Here is a 26735-nt window from a genome sequence, read left to right as displayed (position 1 = left end):
CGGATGGTGAGATCGGTCGCCATAAGGCTCGACTTGTTGCAAAGGGTTATGCACAACAAAAAGGCATAGATTATGAAGAGACTTTTGATCCCACTTGTCGTATGACTACTGTGCGTTTTCTATGTGCATTGGCAACAGATTTTGGTCGGGATGTACATCAATCAGACATTGTTACTGCTTTCTAAAATGGTGACATATTTGAGGAATTTTAAGTAACGCAGCCTCGCGGTTTTTTCATAAAAGGACAAGAGGACAAAGTGTGCATATGTAAGAAGGCTTTGTATGGGTTGAAGCAATCTCCTCGTGCTTGGTATGAGAAAGCTGACACTCATTTGGTCAAACGAGGCTTTCGTAACAGTCCAATAGGAAGCACATTGTATGTAAAGTGTGAGGGTGATGTACTTCTCATTGTGGTTCTTTATGTCGATGATTTGCTGATCACTGGACCAAATGAGAGACGTATTGCTGAATTTAAGGCTGAGTTGAATGCTACTTTCAAGATGAAAGATTTGGGTCTGTTGCATCATTACTTGGGTATACAATTTAAGAAGTGTGTTGGTGGTATTGCCTTGTGTCAGAAAAGTTAGATAGAGACATTGCTATGTAAGTTTGGACTTGAGGATTGCAAACCTATTGCCAGTCCCATGGAAACATGTTTGAAGTTGAGTCTACATGATGCTGGCGATCCTAATGATGTCACTCTTTACCAAATTGCTATTGGCTGCCTCATTTATTATGCAACACGAGGCCGGATATTCAGTTTGCAGTCTCACAGGTCAACAGATTTATGCATAGCCCAGGGTCTAAGCATTGGCAGGCTGTCAAGAAGATTTTCCGCTACCTTAGTGGCACTTTATATCTTGGCTTGTTTTATCCCAAGGGGGTATCATTGCCTCCAAACTTACATGCTTTTTCGGACTCAGATTGGGATGGTTGTTTTGACACGCGAGTGTCCACAAGTGGTTTTTGTTTCATGCTTAGCAGTTCATGTATATCATGGTTGAGCAAGAAGCAACCTACTGTGGCCACTTCCAGTTGTGAGGCTGAGTACAGGGCAGTCTTCACATCTACGGTTACGTGTGTATGGCTCAGACGCCTTATGGCTGATTAGGGTGTTGGATAGGACACTGCCAACACTATCTACATTGACAGTCAGAGCGCATTGGCAGTTGCGAGGAACCCAGTTTTCCATGCTCGCACAAAGCACATTGAGGTGCATTACCACTATGTCAGGGGGGAGAGGCTCTCAGCAGGAGAGATTAGCTTGGCTTATGTGCCAACACAGGACAACCTTGCAGATCTTCTCACAAAGGCATTGTCTCGTGAGAAGCTCGGAGCTTTCCGCAAAGCTTTGGGCTTACTCCCCTTTGTGGACTGATCATGTCCTCAGGGCATGGCACTTCCCTTTACTCATGTGCCAGCTCTCATTCACCGCATCACTCCGGGGGGATTTGTTACCATATACATGTGGTAGTGATGTGTGTGAACACACTAGGACCGCCGGGGCATTTTTTCCCTCTTTTAGGAGGTTTTTTCCCTCGTGCATTGTATATACGCCCATCACTCTAGGGCTATCTATCTTTCCATTGCACACTAAGTAACACACTCTCTATTGTGTGCCTTGAGCTTCCTTCGTCTTCTCCAAGCTGTGTGCGTTTCTCTGCAACCCTAATTCCAAAACAGATGCTAGTCCTAGATCTATAATCTTTCTTCAACACCCATAGTTATGTCTTAGATACATTCAAATATACCTTTAGCCTTAATGATTGCTAGATAATCCTTGCCAATACATTTGGCCTTAGTGATTGTTGGATAATCCTTTTCATATCTGGCTTTACTTCAAAAAGTTCTTCATTTTTCTCATTGCAAGTATCGGTCATAGGTTCTAAACATTCAATTTCCTTGGTTTCTTCTTCTTGGTGATCTAGCAAAACTTGCAAATTGTTGCTATAGGACATATGGACCATCACTTTTTCTTGGATGCTATGGATTTTGGCCATCTTACACTCTAGAGTCGTGGTGTATATTCCCTGATAGTCATCAAACAACTTTTCATGTTCCTCTTAGCATTGCACTTGATTTTTAAGTTTCTGTATAGTGTGCTCTTTGGAAGAGGTAGCACCCTTGAATTTCTCCATCAATAGGAGCATCTATTGAGAATATTCCTCTATATTTTTCATGTTTTCCATGGTGCTCAACTATGCGGTAATATCTTTGCCCATTTCTCTTGCTTCACATGTGGTGTCTTTAGGCTTTAACTTTGGATTCCGTTGAAGGATTGGCATGCTATTTGGACTTAAGTATCTTTGGCAGTTTTTTGATTAGCAGGCCCTTCTTCCCATTACTTTGGTAAAACTTCTATCTCAAGTTGGGTATGTAGATTTTGTAGTATGTTAGGTGCCTTTTTTGGATCCTGCTTTGCTTTGGTTGCCTTAGAGATTCTCTCCATTACTTCTTCTTGGTAGATGTTTTCTAGCTCTTCCTATAGATTAACAGATTGTACCATACATTCGTTCTTTGTTCATGGATTCCTAGGCTTCCACTGCTCATCCAAGTCCCCTTGGAGAGCACATTCTCTATCGTACGTGGTCTCTTCTCTCTTTAGCATTGCTAATTTTTGTAATGGGTCTTCATAAGTAGCAGTTGCCTTCTTTTCTCTTTTTTTGATGGTTCTCTCTCCCCTTATTCTTCCCTTTGTTCTTCTGTTTGAGTAGGTGGAGTAGTAGGAATCTCTTCTAATAGAGGTGGAGAGGGAGTGTGTACTTGATGGTTCTGCTTCTTATCTTTTGCCCTTTTCTTTCCTTCTTCTTCTCTCTTGGCCTATTCTCTTTCCACTTCTACAAAGGTCACCCATGCTTTGTTGCAACTTTGGCTTTGTATTTAGCTTTTTTTGTTGCTTCAAATCTTCTCCGCTTAGTAATATTTCTCAAGACTTCTTCCTCATCTCTACAGATTTTCTCTATGGTTTGTCTTTCCCCTTCCACTCTTTCTTACCTTCTCAATTCATAGAGGCTTTGGTAGAATTTGCATGTTCTTAATCTATTCTTGCCTTCTTTTGAGCAACTGTCTCAGACTCTTCTGCCTTTCTCTTGCTTAATGTAGCAACATCACCATTTGTGAGCTCAAACTTCCCAGCTGTTTTGGATCTAAGAGAAATCAACTCCTTATCTTCATCATCACTTGAGATTTTAACCTTGTTTTGCTCTGAGGTCTCTTCTTCAAAAGATGTATACTCAACCTCAAGCTTTTTCCCTAATCTGTTGTTGGATCTTGATGATTTTCTTTGCACCTCCTGTTTAGGCTTGAGCCATAGATTTTGTTTGGGTGTAGGTGGTAGGTTATTAGTGTAGAGATAAAGGAATATAAAAGAGAGAACCATTCATGGTATTGACATACTAATATTAATCTTAATCACACAATGGAGATTAGAGTAGAGTGTAGACAAAAAATGATAACTAGATAGACTAAAAATGAGTACAAAGAGTCTCTTTAAATAGAGCTAGAGTAGGTATCTCATTTGGACTCATACATTAAATCATTAGAGGTAACAAATTAGCTCAAATCCACTATAGAACTTGTGAGTACTCTTTTAGGTCCTTTTATGCATCCTTCTACTAAGTCTAAGTGAGTACACCATCTAGAAATGCCCCTCATGGGTACCTCTACACTTAAGGTCCCTTTTTCACATGCTACCACATGATTCGTGCCACCTAGGTATCCAATAGACTAGGGATGATACATACTAGCAAGATATAGGCTAAAGACCACAAACCCCAACAACCTTCCCCTTGAGGTTTAGACTAAGTCAACTAACAACTCTGACACACACACTCCAATCTAAAAGCAAGTATCCCCAATTCAAGAGACAAACAAATAGATATCACTCCAATATGGGAGCCAATAAGAAAACTTCTCCAATCCAAGAGTTACCGCAAGTCTCTAATCCAAGTGCCTACAAAAATGCCTTCCCTTAAAAAATGTCGACAAGTCGAGGACCAAGCTAATCCAACCTCATCCCAATGTGACTCCACTGCAAAAAATAGAAAGAAACTTCAACTTTGTAGCCACCAATTGTCCACCTTTCTACTTTATCTTTGCCTTTTGACTTTAGTACTTTGAAATATTCTTGATGGCATTGCTACTACCCTAGATTTCTCATGAGACTTATCGAATTGAAATGCAAAGCTAAATAAAACTAATGCACGATAGACTAATGTTTCTAATACTCCTCAACTTTTGAAGGTGAATCTCCCTTTTGGGTATTTGAACTTGGAGACTCTCCAAGGCCAATTTCTAAACTTCATACAAGAGCACAACGATGATATCATCCCCAAAAATGATAGATGTGAAAGCATACAATCCAATGGTATTGTGCTTGGATGCAGTTTTAATCACTTGTGGGAAGAGAGAGAGAGAGAGAGAGAGAGAGAGAGAGAGAGAGAGAGAAGAAAATTTCCCTCTGAATTTTGAAGCTTTGGATAAAGCTTAAAGATCCTTTCAAGATTTGTTTTAAACCACTTGAATCTTAAATCCCGTTGATGTTGTAAAAACCAAATCTTAAAGAGTTGTAGTGCCTTTGTAATAACTACAAGAATGGTCTCTTATGTAGAGAATGACACTTAATGTTTTTGTGGTGGTTGGCTCCCTTGGGAGTTCACTACAATAAAGAAAATGCATATCAATCAGATTGAAGAGAAAGAGGGTCCCTTTTTTTGGTGATAAATTCACAGCTAAGGGGTTATATAAATAGTCCTTGAACGCATACAATACATAGGTTTTACATATGGTGACTCCCCCGAGTTAGGTTCCATGCCTTCTTGGATTCCCATGTTCATATCAACTTCAAGGCCTTCCATGATCTTGATTGCTAATTACTTGGAGTTTAAGTCAGTCAAGGTTGGGATGTCATCTTCTTAGAGGGAGCTCTTTTCATATCTACACTGCAAGGTGGTAGCTTAAATTTCCATTCAATCTAACCTTCTTGAAAATATTTTGGACTTCTTTTTGCTTTGGTTGGGCTTCCAACTCCTTGGGCATGATTGAAAATTCCCCCAAGGTGCCTTGGGTATCTCTAAACTTCCCTTGGAACATTGTGGGTGTATGCTCTCTAAGGTAGTGTTTGTATAATCAACATATTGTTTCCTGCATGATTGTATCCTCATCCAAATGGAAATAGGTGAGTCTCTCTAGCTTTTCACTCTTCTCTATTTTAGGATTAGTCATCAGCTAGACATTGATCCTGGAATTTACGAAGTTAAGTCCAAAAAACCAAGTTAGACCCTCTTTTGTGGCGGACAGACTTTGACAAATTAGAGTAGAAATTTGAACTTCAAAATCATACTTAATGATGCAATATATGTCTACACGCGTAGGAAAATACACATGATTTGTAAAAAGTGAAAATGACACATTAGCCTCCAAAACGTAGAGCATTTGTAGTTTTTCCTTTTAGATACCTAAGTATCCATCTCACAGCTTGCCAATCTTCTTTGCGTGGATTCTCCATGAATCTACTCACAACTCCCACTGCATGTGCAATATCTGGGCTTGTCCAGACCATAGCATACATTAGAGAATCCCTACTACTACGGCATTTGGAACTTTAGATATATAAACTATCTCCTCTTATATCTTTGGACACATATCCTCGGTTAGTTTAAAGTGACTAGTCAAAGGTATAGAAACTGGTTTTGTATTTTGCATTGCAAATTTTTATAGTATCTTTTTTAAGTAATTCTCTTGAGATAGTGTTAGTGTCTTCTTCATCTTGTCCCTTGATATTTTCATACCAAGTAGCCATTCTGCAACACCTAAATCTTTTGTTGAAAAAGATTTAGACAACTCTTCTTTTAGATCTCTTATGTCCTGCATGTTAGCACTTGCAACAACATTAGGATGATAAATTTTCCATCTCCCAAATCCTTTTTGAGACACACAGTGATGTGAGTTGCATCATTTGAATCTATGATCTAGCATCCATTGGTCGAATTTCAAGTACCATTGTTTTGATGCTTGCTTTAGACCATACAAGTTCTTAACATGCATACCATTTTCTCCTTACCCTTTTCTTTATACCCCTTTGGTTGAAGCATGTAAATCTCCTCCTCCAAGTCTCCATGAGGGAATTCCTTGTTTACATCCATTTGCTCAAGGTTTAAATCTTGAGAAGCCACAAGACTTAACACAAGTGTAATGAATTTCATTTTAACAACAAGAGAAAATATTTCATTAAAGCCAATACCTTTCGTTTGAGAGAACTCCTTTAACACAACCTAAAATTGTATCTCTTTCTCTCGCTTTGCTCCTCCTCTAACTCGTACATCGATTTGTTTTGTGGTACCCATTTACCTTTAAGTAAATCAACCAATTGCATGTTTAATTTCGATGCAATGAGTCCCATCTCTGCTTACATGCTCTTCATCCACTCCTCTTTGGATTCATGTTGCATGGTTTCTTCATATGACTCTGGCTCTCTAGAATCTTAGACCAAGAGATGGTTAAAGTAAGGAATGAACCTCTTTGGAGGTCTACTTACTCTCGTAGATCTTCGGGATATAGGTTGAGGTTCCTCATCTTATTGACGTCGTTGCAATTGTCACCTCTTGCACTCCTTGAGTCTTCAATGTCCTCAAGTTCCATGTACTCATCACCTGCATTCTTTGTTTGTTTTCTTTCCAAGTAATCTTTGTACATATCATATTCATTGCAATTAACATCCCTACTCCTAAATATTTTACCGTCTTCAAGATCCCATAGGAGATACCCGAAGTTTGCTTTTTCATAGCTACTGAAGAAACATTCCTTGGACTTTGTATCTAGCTTAGACCTTAGACTTTTGTCTATGTGCATGAAGGACTTACATCCCAACATTTTTAGAAATGCAGAGTTCATCGGTTTACCTGTCCACACCTTTTCTAAGATTCCTCCATCCAGTGCTGTTGAGGGTGACCGATTTATCAAGTATACAAGTCTACTTACTACTTTTGTCCAAAGCTCGTGACAGACTACATGTAGCTTCATGCTTCTTTCTCGCTCCATGATTGTCATGTTTATCCTCTTTGAAACTCCATTTTGGTGAGGTGTCCTTGGGTTGTCTTTTTCATTTGAAAGCCATTGCTAGCATAAAGCTTTCAAAAGCTTGGCTGCAATACTTACCTCTATTGTCCGTTGGAGAGTATTTGTACTCATTTGATGCGGATGGTTTCTTGTATAGGCCTTCAAGGGACTTTAACAATTCCTCTGTGGTCTTCATCTTTGAAACTTTGAATGCCATCGTTGACACCAAGCAAAGCTGGATTGTTCCTAATGCCTTTTGATATTCCAAGTTTCATCGGCCATTGTTACGAGCTTCTTTACAAGATCGCCCAATGAAAAATGGAGATCCTTTTGGTAGAACTTGCATCTTCTAATGTTGGTAGTTCTTACCGCTACTGAACTTCTCAATCTTAAACTTAGCTTCCTCTCCCATCACTCCCACTCAATTTAAAAAATCCTATCCTTTAGATATTACAGCTACTAGTAAACCTCGCTTTGATATCAATTGTTAAGAACAATGAGTAGCTAAATAGAAATTAGAGTGGTATACTTGATGGAGAGAGATTATTCACACAAACGATATATATATATATATATATATATATATATATATATATATATATATATAGAGAGAGAGAGAGAGAGAGAGAGAGAGAGAGAGAGAGAGAAAGAGAGAGAGAGCACACAATAAATGTGACTCACCTAACTGCGGGCTACGTCCACAAATAAGCAATCACTTAATGGCTTTGCACTTCAAACTTGAAGTAAGTTACAAAGGGATTAAAAACTTTTAATGGTCCTCCCGCCTAATTTTGTCACTACCTTGCTTCACTCTCTTTCACCACTTCATACACTTCCTCTCTTTTCATGTGTAGAAGAGGCCTAGTTTTACACACCAAAAGGAGCCACCCTCTCGCATAAGAGGCAACCGTCCATGTGTTTGATGTGCCCATGTGTAGACAAGTCCACCTGCAACTCACCCACGCATTCCACCGATCATTGAATTTGAGCCACCAATCATAGGCTTTCAACCATCGACCAACCGTACCGACCATCGATCAATTGTTTTCCAATCACTTTCCAATCTCCGTCCGACCAAGATATTTTGGAGAATATGATTTTTGGTTTTCCACTGAGTGAATTTTCTCATGCACAATGGTTTCTCCTCATAATAATGGAGACCTTACAAATGTGTGTTTTTAAGAATAAAAATTACAAGGTCAAATCATGCTCCATACTTAACATATATGTCCTAATCCAAGGTGTCTCCAATATCACCTTTTCTCCAAGCTCAAGATCTAACAAAATTGATGTCAACAAGGTACTCCATCTGTGTGACATCGATGTTAGCTCTTCCCAATGTTTGGGATAAGGAATTGTTGGACAAATGGAGATTCGCATAACAGAATGGAAAATCCATGGTCAACTCATTACGCTGAGCTAAAACACAACCAATGGAAAACTTAAAAGCATCAACATACCCATGAAAATCTTATACCAATTAGGCGTCAAGTGTCTTTGGTATTGTCTTTTAACTTTTCGAAGTGACTCCTCGCATCTATCAATCCAATTGAAGTTAGTAATCAAGCATAAAAAGCTTTGTTACTATAGCATACATGTACACCAATCTTCTCTAATACCCACAATGTCACATGAATGCCAAAACTTCTCAAACTATCCAACACTTCTCAAACTATCGTAGGTCTAACCAATTCTATGATAACCTGGATTTTTTCTAAATCCGTTAATATCCTATTTTTGGACACTATATGCCCTAAAAAAAGTTTCTTGCCATACCATAAACACACTTGTCAAGACTTACACAAATACTACATAAATGGTGGGTTCAATTGGCCAAATATCCGAAAGACTTTCAAAACGGAAATATGAGGTATTGTCTCCACACTGGCGGCAACAACATCATGTAAAGGAAGCAATGCACTAATGTGCCAAAAGGACCTAAGAAGCGTACCTATGAGACCGCCAAAAGAAAATCCTCTGTTAGACAGGCCATTAGCGCGCGTGTACAGCTTGGAAAAGGGCCCTGATACCAATAGTCAATTCAGCGGTAACAGAAGAAGCGAAGGTGGTAACAACTCCCAAAGAGAAAGCAATCCACAATCTACATGAAATCCTCAAACTAGCATCTGCTACCATCTCAATAGTCTTCGAGGGAAAGTGATGATAGGGGGTTGGTGAAGGCAGTAACAATTCTCCCAGAGAACAATTGACAATCTAGCTAGAAGCTTCAAACCAACATCTGCTACGCTGATGAGAGGACATTGTAATTTGGTGCTTGTCTCATAATTTTGCACACATTGATATATCTATGTTTCTCCTTTCTGCTGCACTCCCAACAAAAACAAAAGATGGCAGCAGAATCTCCAAAACGTCATAACCTACACATTTATAAGTAAGAGGTATATACCCTGTGCTAACCAGCTTCAAAGCAGTTCCTCAAAACCATGAAGTAAGAAGACCTACACGCTATTTACATTTGCAAATCTTCCAAAATGAAAGTAGAAATCTTCCAAAATGAAAGCTCTTTTCAAAAGAGCTATAAGGATTACAAAAACTTTAATGGACGAAACAGTAGCCCAGTAGTATACAAAAGACTTGAGATTAGAATCTGTTGCGAGAGGCAAAGTGGCTCGCCCCTTCCTTATTTATGATGGAGGCAATGCCAAGTACAGGAGGAGAACAATGCCTGAAAGACAAAACAATGCAAATCTCACTTTCCAAGCATTTTCCACAAGCCTTGGAGTGCTACCTTGGAAAGAGCAGTGAGTTAATAAACTGGTAAACGCAGCACCATAAAGGGCCCTTCCGGCCTTGTCAATGCCTAACCAGTATTTTGCATACCAGCAGCTATGCCCTTCATGGTCAGGATCAATGTATCTTCCAGACCGGGTGCATACTCTGAAGTCGGATTCAAGCTTACGAGCTCAGCTGCTGGTTTGTTACTGCTAACAGGACTTTGAATACTGCTGTAGCCTTCATCCCGCATCTTCCTTAGTGTATGTACTTGCTGAACATTTAGAACTGTGATGTACGGTTCCCGGAGCTTCAGGCGCTGTTTCAGTGTTGGATTTCCTTGCAAAACCTCACTATGCCCAGCCACCTGCATTATTAACAATACAAAACAAATTTGATACTTGTAGTACAAGACAACAACAATTTTCTATCCAGCAGCGTTGCGACTTACTAGCAAAAGAAGGTTTCTAGTCTCCTCGTATTTTGACCGCAAGGCATCACCAAATTGTTGCAAGTCTTCCGATAGTAAAAATTGGTCATACAGAGCAGCAATTCTGGGGTCCCCCTTTGCAAAGACCATCTCTATCAAGTCAATGGTGGCTCTGAAGAACGGCCACCCATTGTACATCTCCTGCAATACAAGCAAATTTCGCCTGTCTTTGTTGAGGGCATACTTAAGCGCTGAGCCAATTCCTAGCCAAACCGGTAGATGGAACCTTGTCTGGGTCCAAGCAAATATCCATGGGATAGCACGCAGAGACTCTATACCTCCACTAGGTTTCCTCTTTGATGGTCTGCTACCAATATTCATGCGTCCATACTCTAACTCAGGGGTGACCTGAAATTCAAGGATCAGAAGGTATTGAAAATTAAAAATATTATGCAGAGTTTGTATGCAAATGAAGGTGGTGGCCATACCGCCCGAAAGTATTTTACAAACTGAGGCTCGTGAAACACAACTCCGCGATATTCATCTGTTGCAATTGGGGTGATTTCATCCATTAATGCTCTCCATTCCGGCTTCGCAGCCTTAGGAGGTTGCATTCCATGTTCTAAGGTTGCAGCAGTGAAACGCTGCAAAGTACGAAAACACAAATGCTCCTCCCCAAAGGATTGTTCTATGACTTCTCCTTGAATGGTAACCCGCAATGATCCATGAATGGTATCAGGAGGTTGTGATAAGATTGCAAGATGAGTTGGGCCGCCACCCCTGCCCACAGAGCCACCACGCCCATGGAATAGAGTAAGTTTGACTCCAAACTTTTGTGCTACCTTCACACAGTCTTCTTGTGTTTTGAACACCTGCCATGCAGCTGATAGCCTTCCTGCATCTTTTCCAGAATCTGAATATCCAAGCATGACTTCCTGCCGTCCATTTATTTTACCGCGATACCAGTCAATGGAAAACAAGCGGGCTAAAGAAGCTGGTGCATTTATCAGGTCATCCAGCTTCTCAAAAAGAGGAACAACTCGCAAGGGCTTTGCTATATGACATTCACGCTGTAAAAGCTCCACAACCAGTACATCTGATGGAGCTGTGGCCATAGAGATGACGTAAGCACCAAAACAATCGTGCGGGAGCTCTGCTACAACTCTGAAGGTATTCAAAACTTCAGCAACCTCGTCAGTTACTGAAAGATCCTGGCCAAAGAGGGGACGTTTTCCTTGTAATTGTGAAAGAAGCCAAGTTTGCTTTTGCTCCTCCGACCAGTCCTTGTATGAACCCAATTCCAAGTGCTGAGTTATGGCATCCATGACATCAGAATGCCTCTCTGACTCCTGCCGAATGTCTAACTTCACCAAACTAAGACCAAAACAAGAAACTTGACGCAAAACGTCCAGTAAACTTCCATCCGCAATGGGTTTGTCACCAGTTTCACAAAGTGAGCGGTAGCAAAGCTCTATAGGCTCCAAAATCTGAGCAGCGTAAAAGGAATCAGATGAGCAATGATAAAACTTAGCAATTGATTCAAGGTATATAATTTATCCTTACAAAGCAGTAAAAGAACCTGTTCTTTGGACACATAAGTGTCATTTTCAGCTATGTCAGATTTTCCAGTAGCTAGAAGTTGTCGTACGCGTTCCCTAGTCTGGTACAGCTTGTCACGAATGTCTCCAAGAATCACCCTGAAGGGTTCATTGGGAGGAATAGGCTTCCAAAACTCTAAAATGAAAATCAATGCAATTAATTTTACTGAGACAAGACGGAAAAATATTTATCACAAATGACAGATATTAACAGTTTACATCAGGGGCCAGACCTTTGTCATCACATGTTAGGTGCAGCAGAAGTGTTTTAGAATTTTGCTTGGATCTAGTACTCCGCACAAACACAAGGGTTACTTTACTTCACTTGAAAGAACTGAACTGAATTAAATGAATGAGAGAGACACAAGAGAGAGAAAAAAGAGACGACAAAGAATGTCGGGTCCCAAACCCTCAAGAGCCCCCTTGCTCTGTTGCAAGAGCAAGTACTTTCTTTATTCTTGCACAATGCTAATACGATGACTAAATGCCAAGATGCTGATGCTAATGGGTATTGATGCTACTGATGCTGGGTACTACTGAGATACTGAAGGGTACTGAGGTATTGCAAGTACTAAGGGGTAATGCGGGATATTGAGGTACTGATGGGTACTGAGGCGTACTGCGGTACAGATGGGTATTGAGGTACCGATGGGTACTAAGGAGTATTGAGGTACTGAAGGGTTCTATGTCGACAACGACGACGACGACGAGGTACTGAGGGGTTCTATGTCGACGACAATGACGACGACAACGAGGACGAGGTACCGAGGGGTACTGAGAGTCCTTATGCTGAGCTACGCAGGAGCCAAGCCGAACACAAGGGGTACTAGATGCTGGGGTACTGTGTCGACAACGGCGACGACGCTATGGCTGAATGCCGATGGCTAGGGTCTGCAACCATGACGAGGCTAGGGGCTGAAATCCATGGCGATCATGGCCTGAAAACGCTGATGATCAAGGGCTGATAACACCGATCACAAACGTTGGTTCATGATGAGAAAACGTGGGGGAACTCCTGGGTCATGCGGGTACTGCTTAGTGCTACTGCCATCCCCTGTGTCTTTTGTTGCTTCTAAGCACCCAAAGGCTGCCTTATATAGGGGCTAAGGGCTGGGTCGAGCAGGCATCAGTGAGACCCCACGAGCAAGGAATATGAAGGGTCATTTTAATAACTTAAATGACATGCTAGAGGCGGTTCACACGCGGTAAATTGCCTATGTGCTGAAATGCTGTACTGTGCAAGAAAGGGTATGCAACTATGACCACCTGCTAGAGGCTCACAAAATGCCAGGCTAGGTCCTAAGCTAATGACTCATGCTAGATTGTTGCAGAAGCATGTCCACGTAGCGCAAGTGACGTGCGCGCATGACATCACAAACCATAGTTACCCGGAACGCGGAACGGGAACGGGAACGGGAACGGCAACGGGATCCCTGCGGAACGGGGAAACGGCTAGGGGTCCGGAACGGGAACGTCGCGGAACGGGAGGTATAAAAAACACCCAAATAGTGCAATTTTTAGCTCCTTGTGTTTAAATACAGGGAGTATTAGAGTGCTTTGACTCTAATACTCACAAAAAACTCGTTTTGAAGACCATTCAACCTTGCTATGACTAGATGGAGAGAGAGAGAGAGAGAGAGAGAGAGAGAGAGAGAGAGAGGGAGAGATTTGAGAGAGTGGGAGGGAGAGGAAGAGAGCTTGAAGGCTTGAAGCCTTGAGCCTTGAGAGAGTGAGTCTTGAGAGGGAGAGATCTTGACAGTGAGAGGGAGAGAGCTTGAGCCTTGAGGATTAGCTTGTTAAGAGAGAGGGGAAGGGGGGTGCATTTTATGAGTCCTTGAGGCCTTGCACACTTTCAAAAGAAGCCCAAACATTTACTTCAATTTTTTCAATTTTTGCCAAATTTGTTTGTAGCCGTTGGCCGTTCCAAGGGCATTCCGGAACGGTCCGGGGGCGTTTCGGAGCGTTCCGGAACGGCCGTTCCGGTTTGCATTGGCCACCCGGAATGTCAGACATTCCGGGACGTTCCAGAACGTTCGGGAAGGGAACTGCCCCGCGGAACGCCGGAACGGGGGCTAGGGGGCGTTCCCCGGTAACTATGTCACAAACCTCCCTTCTGAAACCCTCCTATCTTTCATATCTTGGAGGTCAACAAGCTAAATGTTCTTGGAGAAATCGATGAGCAATGCTTGCGAGAGTTAAGAGCAGGTGCCAAATCATCCACTGATTGAATTGTCAATGAAGGTACTATCATTGCATGAGCATCAAGGTACGATCTGTTGTACACTGTTTATGTAATACATAAATGAATACCACTCATGACTCTAGTAATGGGGTGGGGGGCCCTTGAGACTCGAGAGGGTTGGCGGGGACTCCATCATGGTGTCTCTCTCTCCCTCCTGATCCTTCATGAGATTGTATATTTGTTTTTGCTAAAGAGCTGTTAGTCACCCCCTCATAGTGCCCTGCACTTCTATTTTAGCTTTTTTGCTTTCGGTTTCAATCTCTCTTAGTTTCTTCCAGACACTTTATCAAATTCTCCCGACATGTAACTTTTTGGGTCTCATAGGTCATTTCATCTCTCTCTCTCTCTCTCTCTCTCTCTCTCTCTCTCTCTCTCTCTCTCTCTCTCTCTCTCTCTCTCTCTCTCTCTCTCTCTCTCTCTCTCTCTCTCTCTCTCTCCGACAAACTTGACACCTCTCTCTAGTTTCCAATCTTCTTTATACGGGTTTAGGAACATTCTAAAGAAAGAACCAAGGAACCAACTAGCTAAGCATCTGAGCAAGAAATGTCGTCTATGTTAGTTTGATGACTGATTCTTTTGTCACGTTTATCATCCGGCCAAGAAACCTGTTGCTTCCACCAAGGACCTTGAGAAAACATTTCTGAACCTGGTATGCTTGGAACTGGCCTTTCTTTCCAGACCAAAATCTTTGCTTTGTGGTTGTCATCTATTCTATTTGAAAAATTAGGCAAAACCCTAAAAAGGTAATGATGTGGTAGTTGTCTGCAAAACGTGGAACCTGCTCATGAGAAAAGGTGTACGAAACCAGCCCGCAATTTACAGAAGTAACTAAGGGCGCCAACTTTTGGGTTAGGAAGCTTTTGGAGCCCTAGCTTTTCATGTATGATGCTTTTGGGCCGAGGGCCTTTGAATATGAACCTTGGGGGCTCACTCTAGCATTCTCGCTTGCATGAAAGAAGAGGAAGAATCCCCCGACAATTGTACCTTTGTGAAGCACTAGAAAAGAAATACCAGAAGGGGGGCTAAAGTTTTCTCTTGGAGTGGAACTTCGCTATTCCATGTCTTCTGTGTATTCTCTCACTCTCTTTATTCAATTGTTTTGAAGGGCTAAAAGTCTATTCCTCTCTGTTCTTTCCATTCGCACGTGGTGCCCTCTCTTGTCACAAGACCAAACCTCTTCTCTGGCATGCAAAACCGTTTATTAATTGGCACCATGTTTCTAGCCAATTTTGCTTTTGAGAGCGCCACCTTTTTGTACCAATTGCTTTTGGGCCTAGTGCCTATAAATTGGCGCCCAAGGAATCACTTCTAGCAGATCACTTCATGGTTGCACAATTGCTGAGTGACTTCCCGACAATTTTACTCTATGACTTCTCAATCAATAAGAAGTATGGAAAGGGGTGCCAGACTTTGGGGCCAGTGCATCTAGGAGTGGAACTCCGCCACTCGTCTCTCGACTACATATTGTTTCAAGTTAGACGTGTTATCTACTTGTAGTCCTCATCAAGTGTCTGCTGAGCAAATACCGTTGGCCAATGGCTTGCCAATTACACCTGTATCAAAGCTTCAGTCGATTCTTCTTCTACAGAAAATCCGGTCTGACAACGGGCCATGGATTCTAGCAGTGAATCTGATTAGGAACGTGGAAGTAGCTGGGTGACACTGCAAAATGATGCGATTCTTGAAGTCACCCACAATTTAGAGGAGGAAAGGCAAGCTGATACTCAACTTGACGAGACTCTAGATCCGAGTTTGGTTGATTTGCGGCGACAAATGCAAATTGAATCTTGCACTAGACGGCTTCTCTAGTATTCAAAGGATCTTCTTATGCGAAACACATCCAGGATCAACCGTTGGAAGAAGTTTACAAGAGATGGCAAAAGGTTATTCACCCTACTTCAACAATGAAAGTCAACGCTCATTCAAAAGCGGCAAAGAGTCTATGTTTTCCAAAGAGGAGTTTCCAAAAGTGGTGGAGTTGTGGACAATTTGTGACAAAGCAGTGGAGTGGCTCCCCTCACGTGTAGCACGCACCGCACCAGATTCAATACACTGATTTGACATGCACTTCTGGTATAGACGGAGCAAACCAAAAGCCTTAAGGTAAAGTTGGAGTATTTGTGTAATCACTTCCGACAACGAACCGGACAGAAACACAGAGATAACAACAAACTTAACACTTTGCAATACTTTTAACACTTGAATAATTGGAGGGTGACAACACGACCCGGTAGAGTTCCGAGCCAAGACGTATTGGCCCCAAAGAGTGGTGCCCCTTTCGGTATATCTTTATTATTGCTTCAAGAAGGTACAATTACCGATGGGTCCAGCTCTTCAAGCTCTGCGTCTAAATGCCTCAAAGACTGCCAAGGGGACGATTATAAACTTTACAAGGGTTGCCAAAAGCAGAGCCCAAAATCAATAATCCTAAAAGCACTTGAATCCTAAGCAACTGGTCTCAAAAAGCTCACGCTGCCCAACGTAAAAAGCAAAAATCCGTACAACGTGCCACATCAGCTTGTCAACGTAAATCACGAAAAATCCGTACAATCTGCCCTGTGTCAGCAACAGCGTGAAACACGGACGTCCGTATATTGGGCCACGTCATCAGTGGGCAAAGTCTTCTTTACTCTGATATAGGACCTTTATAATATTTTAGGCCACTCGGAGAGAACGTGTAAGTTGGTAAACCTTTAACTTTTTATTCCTCTTCTAGGTTTTAGGCCCCCTTGGCCGGTTCCTGCAAAACTCCAAGTTAGTCCCAGACCCAAAGGTCACTTAGATGTCCAAAGGTCATGCAAAGGATCTCAAATGCAAACACCACATGGAGAGAATTGTTCACGGAACAAGGGATTTTGGCTTGGACCCTTTCTAGGGAGAGTGAGTTTGAGGCAAGTCAAACGAATGCATTTGACTAAGACCTCAACAGAGAAATCCTAACCCTAAAACCTGTCACATACCGCCTTATAAAATCAAAGCAATCGTCCTCGATTGCAAGGTACAAAAATGTTAAACACTTCTAACATTCATGCAACATAAAATCTCACAATTGATCATTCAGCCGTGCATTCTTGTGTCATGATGGCCGTGCACTCATAAAAGCTAGTTGCAGACATCTCGGGTGCATTTGAAAATCGATCTTATGGCTAGTTTCTTAGCCAATGCCTATAAAAGGTCATTGGATCCTGCTTGAGGTGTCAATCAATCACACCCCCAAGATCATCTTCTTGGCCAATGTCTATATCCTACTTGTAGTTTGTTGTCGCTCTTTGAGTAGCTTGATTACCGAAGTTCAACACCAACTCTTCGTTCTTGTGCTTCAATTGGATGGTTCGCTCTTGCGTCAAAACAGGCATGATACTTGTAGAACCAAAGCATGCCCAGTAGAACATCACATCCTCCCAAATCCATAATGTAGAAGTCAATTGGATCTGTAAATATGTGAACTTGTAGTCGAAGTGATCCCATCAATGGTGAAGATGATGGGTAGGTTCCATTAGCCATTTGTGCTTCAATTTGTGTCTCCTTGGCATAATCCTCAATACCTAATCTTGCAGCTAATTTTGGGGAGACAAAATTTTGCATGGAGCCTGAATCGAAGAGGATAAAGGCATCTTGATCTTTAACTTTTCCCATTCGATCGACGATAGGAACACCTATCAATTAGAAATCAATCCAACTGAGGATCGAGATTTCTTGTTTTTTGTGCGTTCATACGTGGATGATCTTTTGTTATTGGAGTTTTTCGGGTAGTCCCAAGCAATATGGCAGTGAAGGCCGCATTTGTAGCACCTTCCTTCTTATGAGTACTGTGCCATCCTTAACGAGTAAGTCGTCGAGTAGATGTGTTGGCTGTCACAAGTGATGATGTGGCATGACCTAAAGGACAGACTTTGGATAGAGAGGGGTCAGAGATGCAGAAGAAGTTGTACCAAACCGATCCGAAAGCTAACAATGGAAGGACATCCAAATTTATAAGTTGTGCCAACTTATGAGGTGCTATTCAATGGGGCCCAAGGGACTAAAGGCTAAATAAAGGGCTGATGACATGGCAGTTGTACGGACCGGCAAATTGCGCTACTCGCGTGGTACCTATACGGATTTTTGCGAATTACATTGGCAAACCTAGTGCTAGCTTTTGGAACCCAAATGCTTTTAGATTTGAAGCTTTTCATATGTACTATTTTTGGAAGGCCAAGGGCCTATAAATATAGTGCCAAGGCCTCAATTTCAGGTAGATAGGCTTGGGAGCATTGCTAAGACGAGGACCCTCGGACATTGTACTTTGAGAAGCATTAATAATGGGGCGCCAATCTTTGAGGCCAATCTCTCTTGGCACAGAACTACGCCGTGCCGTGTCGTCTCTCTCTCAGTTTTGTTCAGTTCTTCCAATTTGCTCTCGTGTGTTGTGGTAGCTTCCCGACTTGGAGTGTCCAAGTTTGTTACAGTGGTATTAGAGCTCAGTCGATTCTTCTTCTAGGAAGGATCCGATCCCTTTACTCGCAGCACACATGGATTCAGTGGAAGAACCCCGCTAGGAGGAAACAGTGGTCCCCGACCACTCTGGCTCCGAAAAAAACTAATGAAGATTCCAACGGACATCGTCCAACTCCGAAAGATTCGAAAGAGTACCGACCGTCTTGACCTATTGAGTACGAAAGGATGGAGATGCAGCAATAGCAACAGGGTGACGCTTGTGCCGAACAGATGCTTCAGTACTCCAGGAATCCCTAGTATGCGAATTTTTGGCCAAGCACCCGCTAGACAAGATGCATTCCAGATGATGTTCTGCCATCCGATCACCTCTGAAGTCGGCAAGCTGACTACACCCAGGACTCCCGCTCAGAAGGTGTACTCAAAGGATGAATTCGAAGGTGTACTCAAAGGATGAATTCGAAGAAGCAGTACAACGGCGAGTCAATAGACTCATGAAGACCAAGAAGACGCCAAGAAAACAGAGCCGAACAACAGACTATCTAGGCTACTTGGGTCGGAGATCTACTTTTGAGAATGCCAAGAAGGCAAAGAAGCGAGTGAGATTCGAGGATGTTACGAGTTCGTCCTCATCCTTTAGAGAGCTCCGATAGTTCTTCTACCTCGTCAAGTCCAATGACCAGGGAAGATAGAACAAGAAGAGGAGAAAGATTCAGAGACACGGCAAAGGCAAGAAGAAGGCAAAGAAGAGTCGATACCATAAAAGATCTCGTAAGTATTTTGACCATTCAAACGAGGATTCTATTGAAATTTTGGGATTTTTCTAAAAATCTGCCGCGAATTCTGGGGTTCCGTACAAGTGCCACGTCATCTTATTTTGAGGTTATAAACTTGTCTGACTTCGTTTCGGCCACTTTCGAACGCTGTAAACAAGTTTTCTTTGACTTTTAGGCCCCTGGACTGCTAATTAGTGAGTTGGTCAGGGATTCCATTGGTCGGAACTTGGTGGGAACTCTTCTTTAGAAATAGGCCACAGGCAAGACTCTATAAGTTGGTAAAACATCTTTTGTTGCTGCTTCTTCTTAGGGTTTAAGCCCCTCGGCCGGGATCTGCACGTTGGCTCCGTTCTTCAGTGGCTTGACATGTCAGCAATTTGTGACAATAATAATACCACAAACTCAAAAAGCTTCGACACTCATGGACATTTGTCAAATTTGGCCAATCTCTAATGGTCTCAACCTTTGCCGGGTCCATTTTGACACCCTCCGCAGAGACTGTGTGTCCCAAAAAGTGGATGAAAAACTTACTCTTCTTCCCATTCACCTCTAATCGATGTTGCTTCAGTGCCTGGAAAACTTGTAACAGGTGGTGTCGATGCTCTGCCTCATTCTTGGAGAGAACGATGATATCGTTGAAAAAGGTGCCCACAAATGACATGTACTCTCGAAAAATCCTATCCATCATCATGTTGAACGTAGCAAGAGCATTTGTGAGACCAAAAGGCATCACCAAATACTCGTATAATACTCGTACAATCCAAAGGACGTCCCGAGGAGCGATCATGATGTGATGAAAGCCACTGTTAAGGTCGATTCTAGTGAAACAAGTAGAACCTTGTAATATGTCCAGTATATCATCGATCCTGGATATTGGAAACCTGTCCTTGATTGTGATTTTATTGAGAGCCCTGAAGTCAAATGCACATTCTCCAAGATCCATCTTTCTTTAAAACCAACAACACTCGCGAACAGTAAGTGATGTACTGGGTTGAATAAAACCTTTTTCTAATAGTTCTTTCACTTGGTTTATAATTTCTTCATTTTGGGCTTTGCTTACCCTGTAAGTTGGCCGGTCCAGTGGCGTATTGCTCGAATGCAAGTCAATAGTGTGGTAACTCTCATGGTAAGCCTTTGGAGAAACAGTGAGCCTGAGCTTGCAAAAAATTCTTGTCTTTCCTTCTCAAGGTTGGACAAATTTGACATTTACTTGTCATCTATCTTATGTAAGAAGATCGAGTAAACAAACAAACTGGATTTCATTTATCTGGAAATGACCGAAGCTGATACAAGTGGGACTGACTCGCCCGTCAATTTTACATCAAGTACTATCTCTCTAGCCTTTTCATTCTTCAAAGTTGCTTTTCTCGCCTTGAAAAATCTTGCCCGAAGTTACATGCCTTCAAATATCTTCCTTCGGAGTGCAACTTCTGGCAAAGTAGGGTATCCTAAAATGCTTGCCATGGAAACCTTAGCAGATTACAACTTGAAATTTCTCGACATCTCTTAGTAGGTGTCTCTTCTTGAGAGAATAACCTTGGAGGTCCGGTGTGATTGCTATGTCTTGGGACTACCATCGTTGCCAGAGAAACATTGTCTGTCCAAGAGTTGATGGATCATGTTGTGTTCGGCTACGACCTTATGGAAGGAACCTAACCCTAATTTCTTGGTGCAGGTCTCAGGATGGAAAGTAAGTTCACTTTTCGAGCCCGAATGATGTTGAGATTGCTTTTTAAGTTTGAATCTGTTTGGTGATCTTGTTTGGAAATTGTTCGAAATGGATGGTATTTGTTTTAAACCTGTATTGGTGCCGATTTGAATTGTTTCACTCTCGTTTAACTACTGGTTTCAATGATTGGCGATTTACTCCCGAGTGGAGTAGTTTTTGATATTGTTTGAACCTCGGAACGACGCAGACGAGATGTCTGGGAACGTTCGGTTATATACTTGAACCTCCAAACAACGCAGGCTACGGTCTGGGGGGCATTTGGTTGTAAAAGGCCTCTATATCTCCCGGCCCGGACCTTGTTAGGTTATGCGGGAGGAGTGATGAGGGAGTCGTTGAACAGCTCATGGCCCGGACCAAGATCGTTATTTTGCAGAGGGAGTGTTCATCGGCGACTCTATGTTTCTATGTCATGTAACATGCATATGTAGCATTTGTGTTGCATTGTGATGTGCAAACCACTGAATATATTCCTTGTTGAATGAGATTCTTCTAGGAAGCCAACGACCCAGGAAATCAAGAGCTCCAATCTGAAATGAGGATATACTCCTTATTGGATGAGATTTTTTTGTGAAGCCAATGACCCAGGATATCAAGAGCTCCAATCTAAAATGAGAAAAATGATTGTCCTTGAGAATGTCCCTAGGTAATTTTTTAGCTAACTTGAGTTGTTTTGCAGATATGTTGTAATCGTGAACGATTAATTTCTTTCAAGAAAGGGGAATGTCACAAATTGCTGACGTGTCAAGCCACTGAAGAACGTAGCAACTTGTAGATCCAGACCGAGGGGCCTAAACCCTAAGAAGAAGCAACAAAAGAAGCAGAAGCAGTAAAAGATGTTTTACCAACTTAAAAAGTCTTGCCGAGTGGCCTATTTTTAAAGAAGAGTTCCAACCAATGGGATAGATCCTGGGCGAGGGGGCTAAAACCTAGCAGAAGAAGAAGAAGAAACAAAAGGAATCCCCGACCAACCCACGAATCAGCAGCTGAGGGGCCTACAAGTCAAAGAAAACTTGTTTAAAGCGTCCGAAAGTAGCCGAAAAGAAGTCAGACAAGTTTATAACCTCAAAATAAGATGTCGTGGCACTTGTGTGGACATCCAAGAATTCGCGGCAGATTTTTAGGAAAATCCCGAAATTTTAGGAAAGTGTTTTTTTGGGGTCAGCTTTTCATATTTGATGCTTTTAGGCTTTGGGCCTTTAAATATGAGCCTTGGGGGGCCTCTCTGGCAGTCTTCAGCACGAAGATGGCAGTCTTCAGCACGCAGATTCCAGAGGAGGTGCTCCATGGCTGTTGTACTTTGCGAATCAGCAATAATAAAGAAATATCGAAAGGCGCCAACGTTTGGGGCCAATGCTCTCTTGGGGAAGAACTCCGTCACTCCCCGTCTCGTGTGTCATCTATCTCTTTCGGTTTAGTTGTTATTTGAAGTGCTTAAAGTTGTTCAATCTGTTCTTTCCCGTTGGCACGTGGTGCCCATCCCCGTGACAATTATCAGCAGCTCATTCGAAAATTTGTGGAGATCTCTACATGCTTTAACACAAAAAGGGGTTCCTTTCACATAGGGACCATCTGAGATTACAACCTTCAAGACTCTCAAGGATAAGTTGATGATTGGCCCAGTGTTGGTTTTGCTAGACTTGCAAAAGCCATTAGAGGTATACTGTAATGCCTGTGGTCGCAGTCTAGGAGCGGTCTTGATGCAGGAGGGCCATGTTGTAGCTTATGAGAGCTGAATCTTTTCCAGATCAGAACAAGTTGCACAAATATATAAGGAGCTTTTGGCAGTTATCCATGCTCTTACTCAATGGCGACAATTTCTACTCGGAGCCAATTTTCCAATGTACACCGATCATCAGAGTTTACGCTATTTCTTGTCTCAAAAAGAGCTTTCGAACAAGTAGATGCAGTGGGCAAACATTTTGTCACAAATTCACTTTCAGATTGTGCATGTTCAAGGACAGAAGAATATAGTGGCAGATGCACTATCTCGTAAGCCTTTGGTTTTGGCTATTTCGGCGGTTCATGACCACAACTTTGAGGATATGGTAGATCAGTATGCTACAGATGCAAATTTTGCAAACATCTTTGACCAACTACAAAGTGGGAAAGTGGTTGCGGGCTATTCTCTCAAGGAAGGCTATTTGATGCGTAAAAACTTGTGTGTTACACAAGCGTTGCAAAATAAGGTGTTGAACAGTTTGTCTGTTGGCCGAGGCTCAAAAAGGACGTGGACGAGTTTGTTTGTAGTTGTTTGATATGCCAGAAGGTCAAGTTCGATAGGCATAAGGCATCGGGTCTTTTGCAACCTTTACCTATACTTAGCGGACCTTGAGAAAGTAAAGCAATGGATTTCATTTTTTATCTTCCCAAGACTCGGAGCGGGCACAATGGCACCTGGACAGTCATGGACAGATTTAGCAAGCATGCTCATTTTGTTCCGGTAAAAGAAAAAAAGAAGGTTAAGCTAGATCATTTGGCTAAACTATTTGTTACATAGATATTTCGACTACATGGCATGCCTCAGTCTATAGTTTCAGATAGAGATCCCCGTTAACTAGTTTGTTTTGGAGAGCAATCTGGGAGAATATTGGTACTCGAATACAATTCTCATCCTCTTTCCACCCACAAACAGATGGGCAATCAGAGATAGCGAACTCAGTAATTCTAGACTTGTTCAAGTCTTACATCTTTGATCAAAAGGCTCAGTGGGAGAAGTATTTGCCCTCAGTTGAATTTGCCTACAACAACACCGTGCTTACGTCTACAGGGAAGGCGCCATTTGAGATCATTGAGGGTGCTAAAAAGGTTCCACCTATTCTAAGCACCAGAGATAAGATTTGTGAAGTAGATTAATATGTTCAAGATCTAGAAACTGCTTTTGCAAAGGTGCGTGAGGCTCTTGAGAAGTCTCAAGCAAGGCATAAGAAGGCAGCGGACAAGCATAGACGTGACTAGCAGTTGAAGGAAGAAAGTTGGGTGCTTCTACGGTTTGAGAAGGCACGCCTACAGAAACGGAAGGGTAAGGATCGACTTTTTCCAAAGTTGAGTATGCAATGATTCTATGGCCCTTTCCATTCCAGATTCAGGAAAAGATAAATAATGTATCCTCCAGATTGAAGTTACTAGATACTTGGAAGATTCACAATGCATTTCATGTGAGTCTATTGAGACCTTTCAAAGGTGAGGTGCCAAGAGAACAGGGAGCCAGTGGAGCAACCTAAAGTGGACGAGACAGAGGAGACTCGTTTTAGAACAAATATTGGCTCACAAAGAAAGGAAAGTGAAAGGTAAGTTGATGCGCCAGTATTTAGTCAAGTTTAAGAACCATCCGGTATTGGATGCGAAATGGATGGAGGAGGACGACCTAGCAGATACTTGAAGTTTAGAGCTTTACCTTGAGGCTTTTGGTTTAGCTTCGACTATTCCGAGAGTTATGATGATCAACGGGTTGAATATGGTGCAAGGCGGATTGCACAAGAGGGGAATTACTCCGCTCCAGATGGATTAAAGTCACTGATTTCTTTTGAGATTTCACGGGTGCTGATGGGCTGACAGTATTCTGTTGTATGAGTTTATGAAAAGAAGTACTTTGAAATGGAAATTTCTTGAATCAGTTTGATATGTGCTCTCTCATATGTGTTGTATTTGAGTGCAGGTTTGAAAGACGAAATGACTACAGCATTTCGGTCTTGTTCACCAGAGGGGTGAAGTGGATATTATAGTAATATAATTTAGTCAGCCCCGACATCCACTAGAGATCGGTGAGATCTGGATGTGATTGCTAAATACATTACGATGATCATGATTCTCATCTAAGAGAGGTTCAATCAATACCAAAACAGTATTTCTCACTTCTCCACCCGGGAGTACAATCACCAATCAATGAAACCAGTATCAAAACCAGAGTCAAACAAATCAAATTGGCACCAAGACAGGTTCAAAACAGATACCATCCATTTCAAACAAATTTCAAACAAGTTCTCAAACAGAACTCAAAACTTAAAAAGAAATCTCGACATCAGTCGAGCTCGAAAAGTCGACTGACTTTCCATCCAGAAACCTGCACCAAAAATTAGGGTTATGTTCCTTCTATAAGGTCATAGCCGACCACAGTATGGTCCGTCAGCTCTTGGACAGACAGTGTTCCTCTGGCGGCGATGATAATTTCAAGACATAGCAATCACACCGGACCTCCAAGGTTATCAGCTTGAGAGAGACCTGGTGAGAGATGTCCAAAAACTTCAAGTCAGATTCTGCTAGGGTTTCCGTGGCTAGAATTTCAAGATACCCCACTCTACCAAAAGTTGCACTCCGAAGAAAGATGTCAAACATCATATAACTTTGGGCACTTGAAAGCTTGCCAAGTCCTTGGAGTATGCGGCTTGGTAGCTATAGACATCAACATCTACATGGCACTGCTTTTGAGAACAACAGTGACTCAAAACAAATCTAGATCCTTCTCTTGTAAGTGATCTTTATGGCTTATGCCCTCTAAGACAAGAGGGGTGAAGACGGGAGCGCGCTTGATGCGCGATGAAGGGTGAGAGTGGCTAATGAGTCCGGGGTCGGGACACGAAGATACTTCAAATAAAATTCCAATAGTCTCTGATTTGCTTTGTCTGCTCTTTTGTAGGACAGGTATGCTTTCAGAAAAGCACATGGGGAGCATTCATGTGCCTAGTGTCACAAGACGGGCACCACGTGCCAATAGAAAAGAACAGACTGAACAGACTTTTGGCACTTCAATAACAACTTGAATTGAGAGAGAGAGAGAGAGAGAGAGAGAGAGAGAGAGAGAGAGAGAGAGAGAGAGAGAGAGATGACACGCAACACGGAGTGGCGGAATTCCACCCCAGAGAGTATTGGCCCCAAACCTTGGCGCCCCTTTCAGTATTTCTTTATATTGAATCAACACTGTACAAGCCAGTACTCCAGACTCTGCGAAGCATGCCAGAGAATGAGCCCTTAGCACATATTTAAAGGCCCTAGGCCCCAAAAGCAGTTTAGATGAAAAGCCTTCAAAACTCAAAAGCTTCTGGTCCAAAAGCAATGTCAATAAGCTGCTTGCACGATTTGCAAGATTCCGTACTATTACCACGTCATCAATCAACGCAAAACGCGGAGCGTCCGTACAAATGCCACGTCATCAGTTTTGCGTGTGAGTGTGTGAGTCCTGCTTCATTTTAATCCTTTTATGTCGCTGGGGCCCCATCGGATGGGGTCCCCATAAGTTGGTAGGACTTTTTCTTCTTCCGTAACTTGTTCTTCTTAGGGTTTAGGCCCCTCCGCCGGCATCTATAAGTTGGCACCATTCTTCAAGGCTTTGACACGTCAGCAGTTTGTGACACCTACTAATGCCAGTTGGACTATGTAATGCTCAATCCACTTTTCACAGGTGTATGATGGATATATTCAGTGAATTTTTATACAAGTTCTTGGCAATATCTATGGATGATTTTACTATCTTCTGTAGTGAGGAAACGCGTCTACACTTTTTGGAAATGGTATTTGAGAGATACAAAGAGAAGAGGGTTTGCTTGAACCTATTCAAATCGATATTCATGGTATGAAGGGGCCAACTTCTAGGATACTTTTTTTTTGGGAATGGCATTGAGATGGCTAATGATAAGATTAAGTCTGTTCACTAAGCCAGAGCTCTGACAAATGTATTTGAACTAAGTTCTTTTTTTGGATATGTTAATTTCTATCGAAGATTTATCTATAAATTTGTAGTTAA

At 42.1% G+C, this 26735-nt stretch overlaps 1 protein-coding gene across 1 annotated transcript in view; it reads right to left on the bottom strand.

Moving 5' to 3' along the window:
* Positions 1 to 9506: 9506 nt before the first annotated feature.
* Positions 9507 to 26735, bottom strand: part of LOC147462018 (phosphoenolpyruvate carboxylase-like) — a 67172-nt gene continuing 49943 nt past the window's right edge. The window contains exons 7-10 of the mRNA XM_086509485.1: positions 11799 to 11953; positions 10708 to 11706; positions 10241 to 10627; positions 9507 to 10156 (exon numbers count right to left, since the gene is read on the bottom strand). Of these exons, the coding sequence (XP_086365611.1) occupies positions 9878 to 10156; positions 10241 to 10627; positions 10708 to 11706; positions 11799 to 11953 (1820 nt within the window). The 3' untranslated portion in view covers positions 9507 to 9877. The remainder of the gene's footprint in view (positions 10157 to 10240; positions 10628 to 10707; positions 11707 to 11798; positions 11954 to 26735) is intronic.

The sequence above is a fragment of the Adiantum capillus-veneris genome, chromosome 3 (genome assembly GCF_014529385.1).
Source record: "Adiantum capillus-veneris isolate H3 chromosome 3, ASM1452938v2, whole genome shotgun sequence".
Taxonomy (NCBI): domain Eukaryota; kingdom Viridiplantae; phylum Streptophyta; class Polypodiopsida; order Polypodiales; family Pteridaceae; genus Adiantum; species Adiantum capillus-veneris.
The sequence above is the reverse complement of the archived record's forward strand: the minus strand, read 5'-3'. Positions and strand labels throughout refer to the sequence as shown.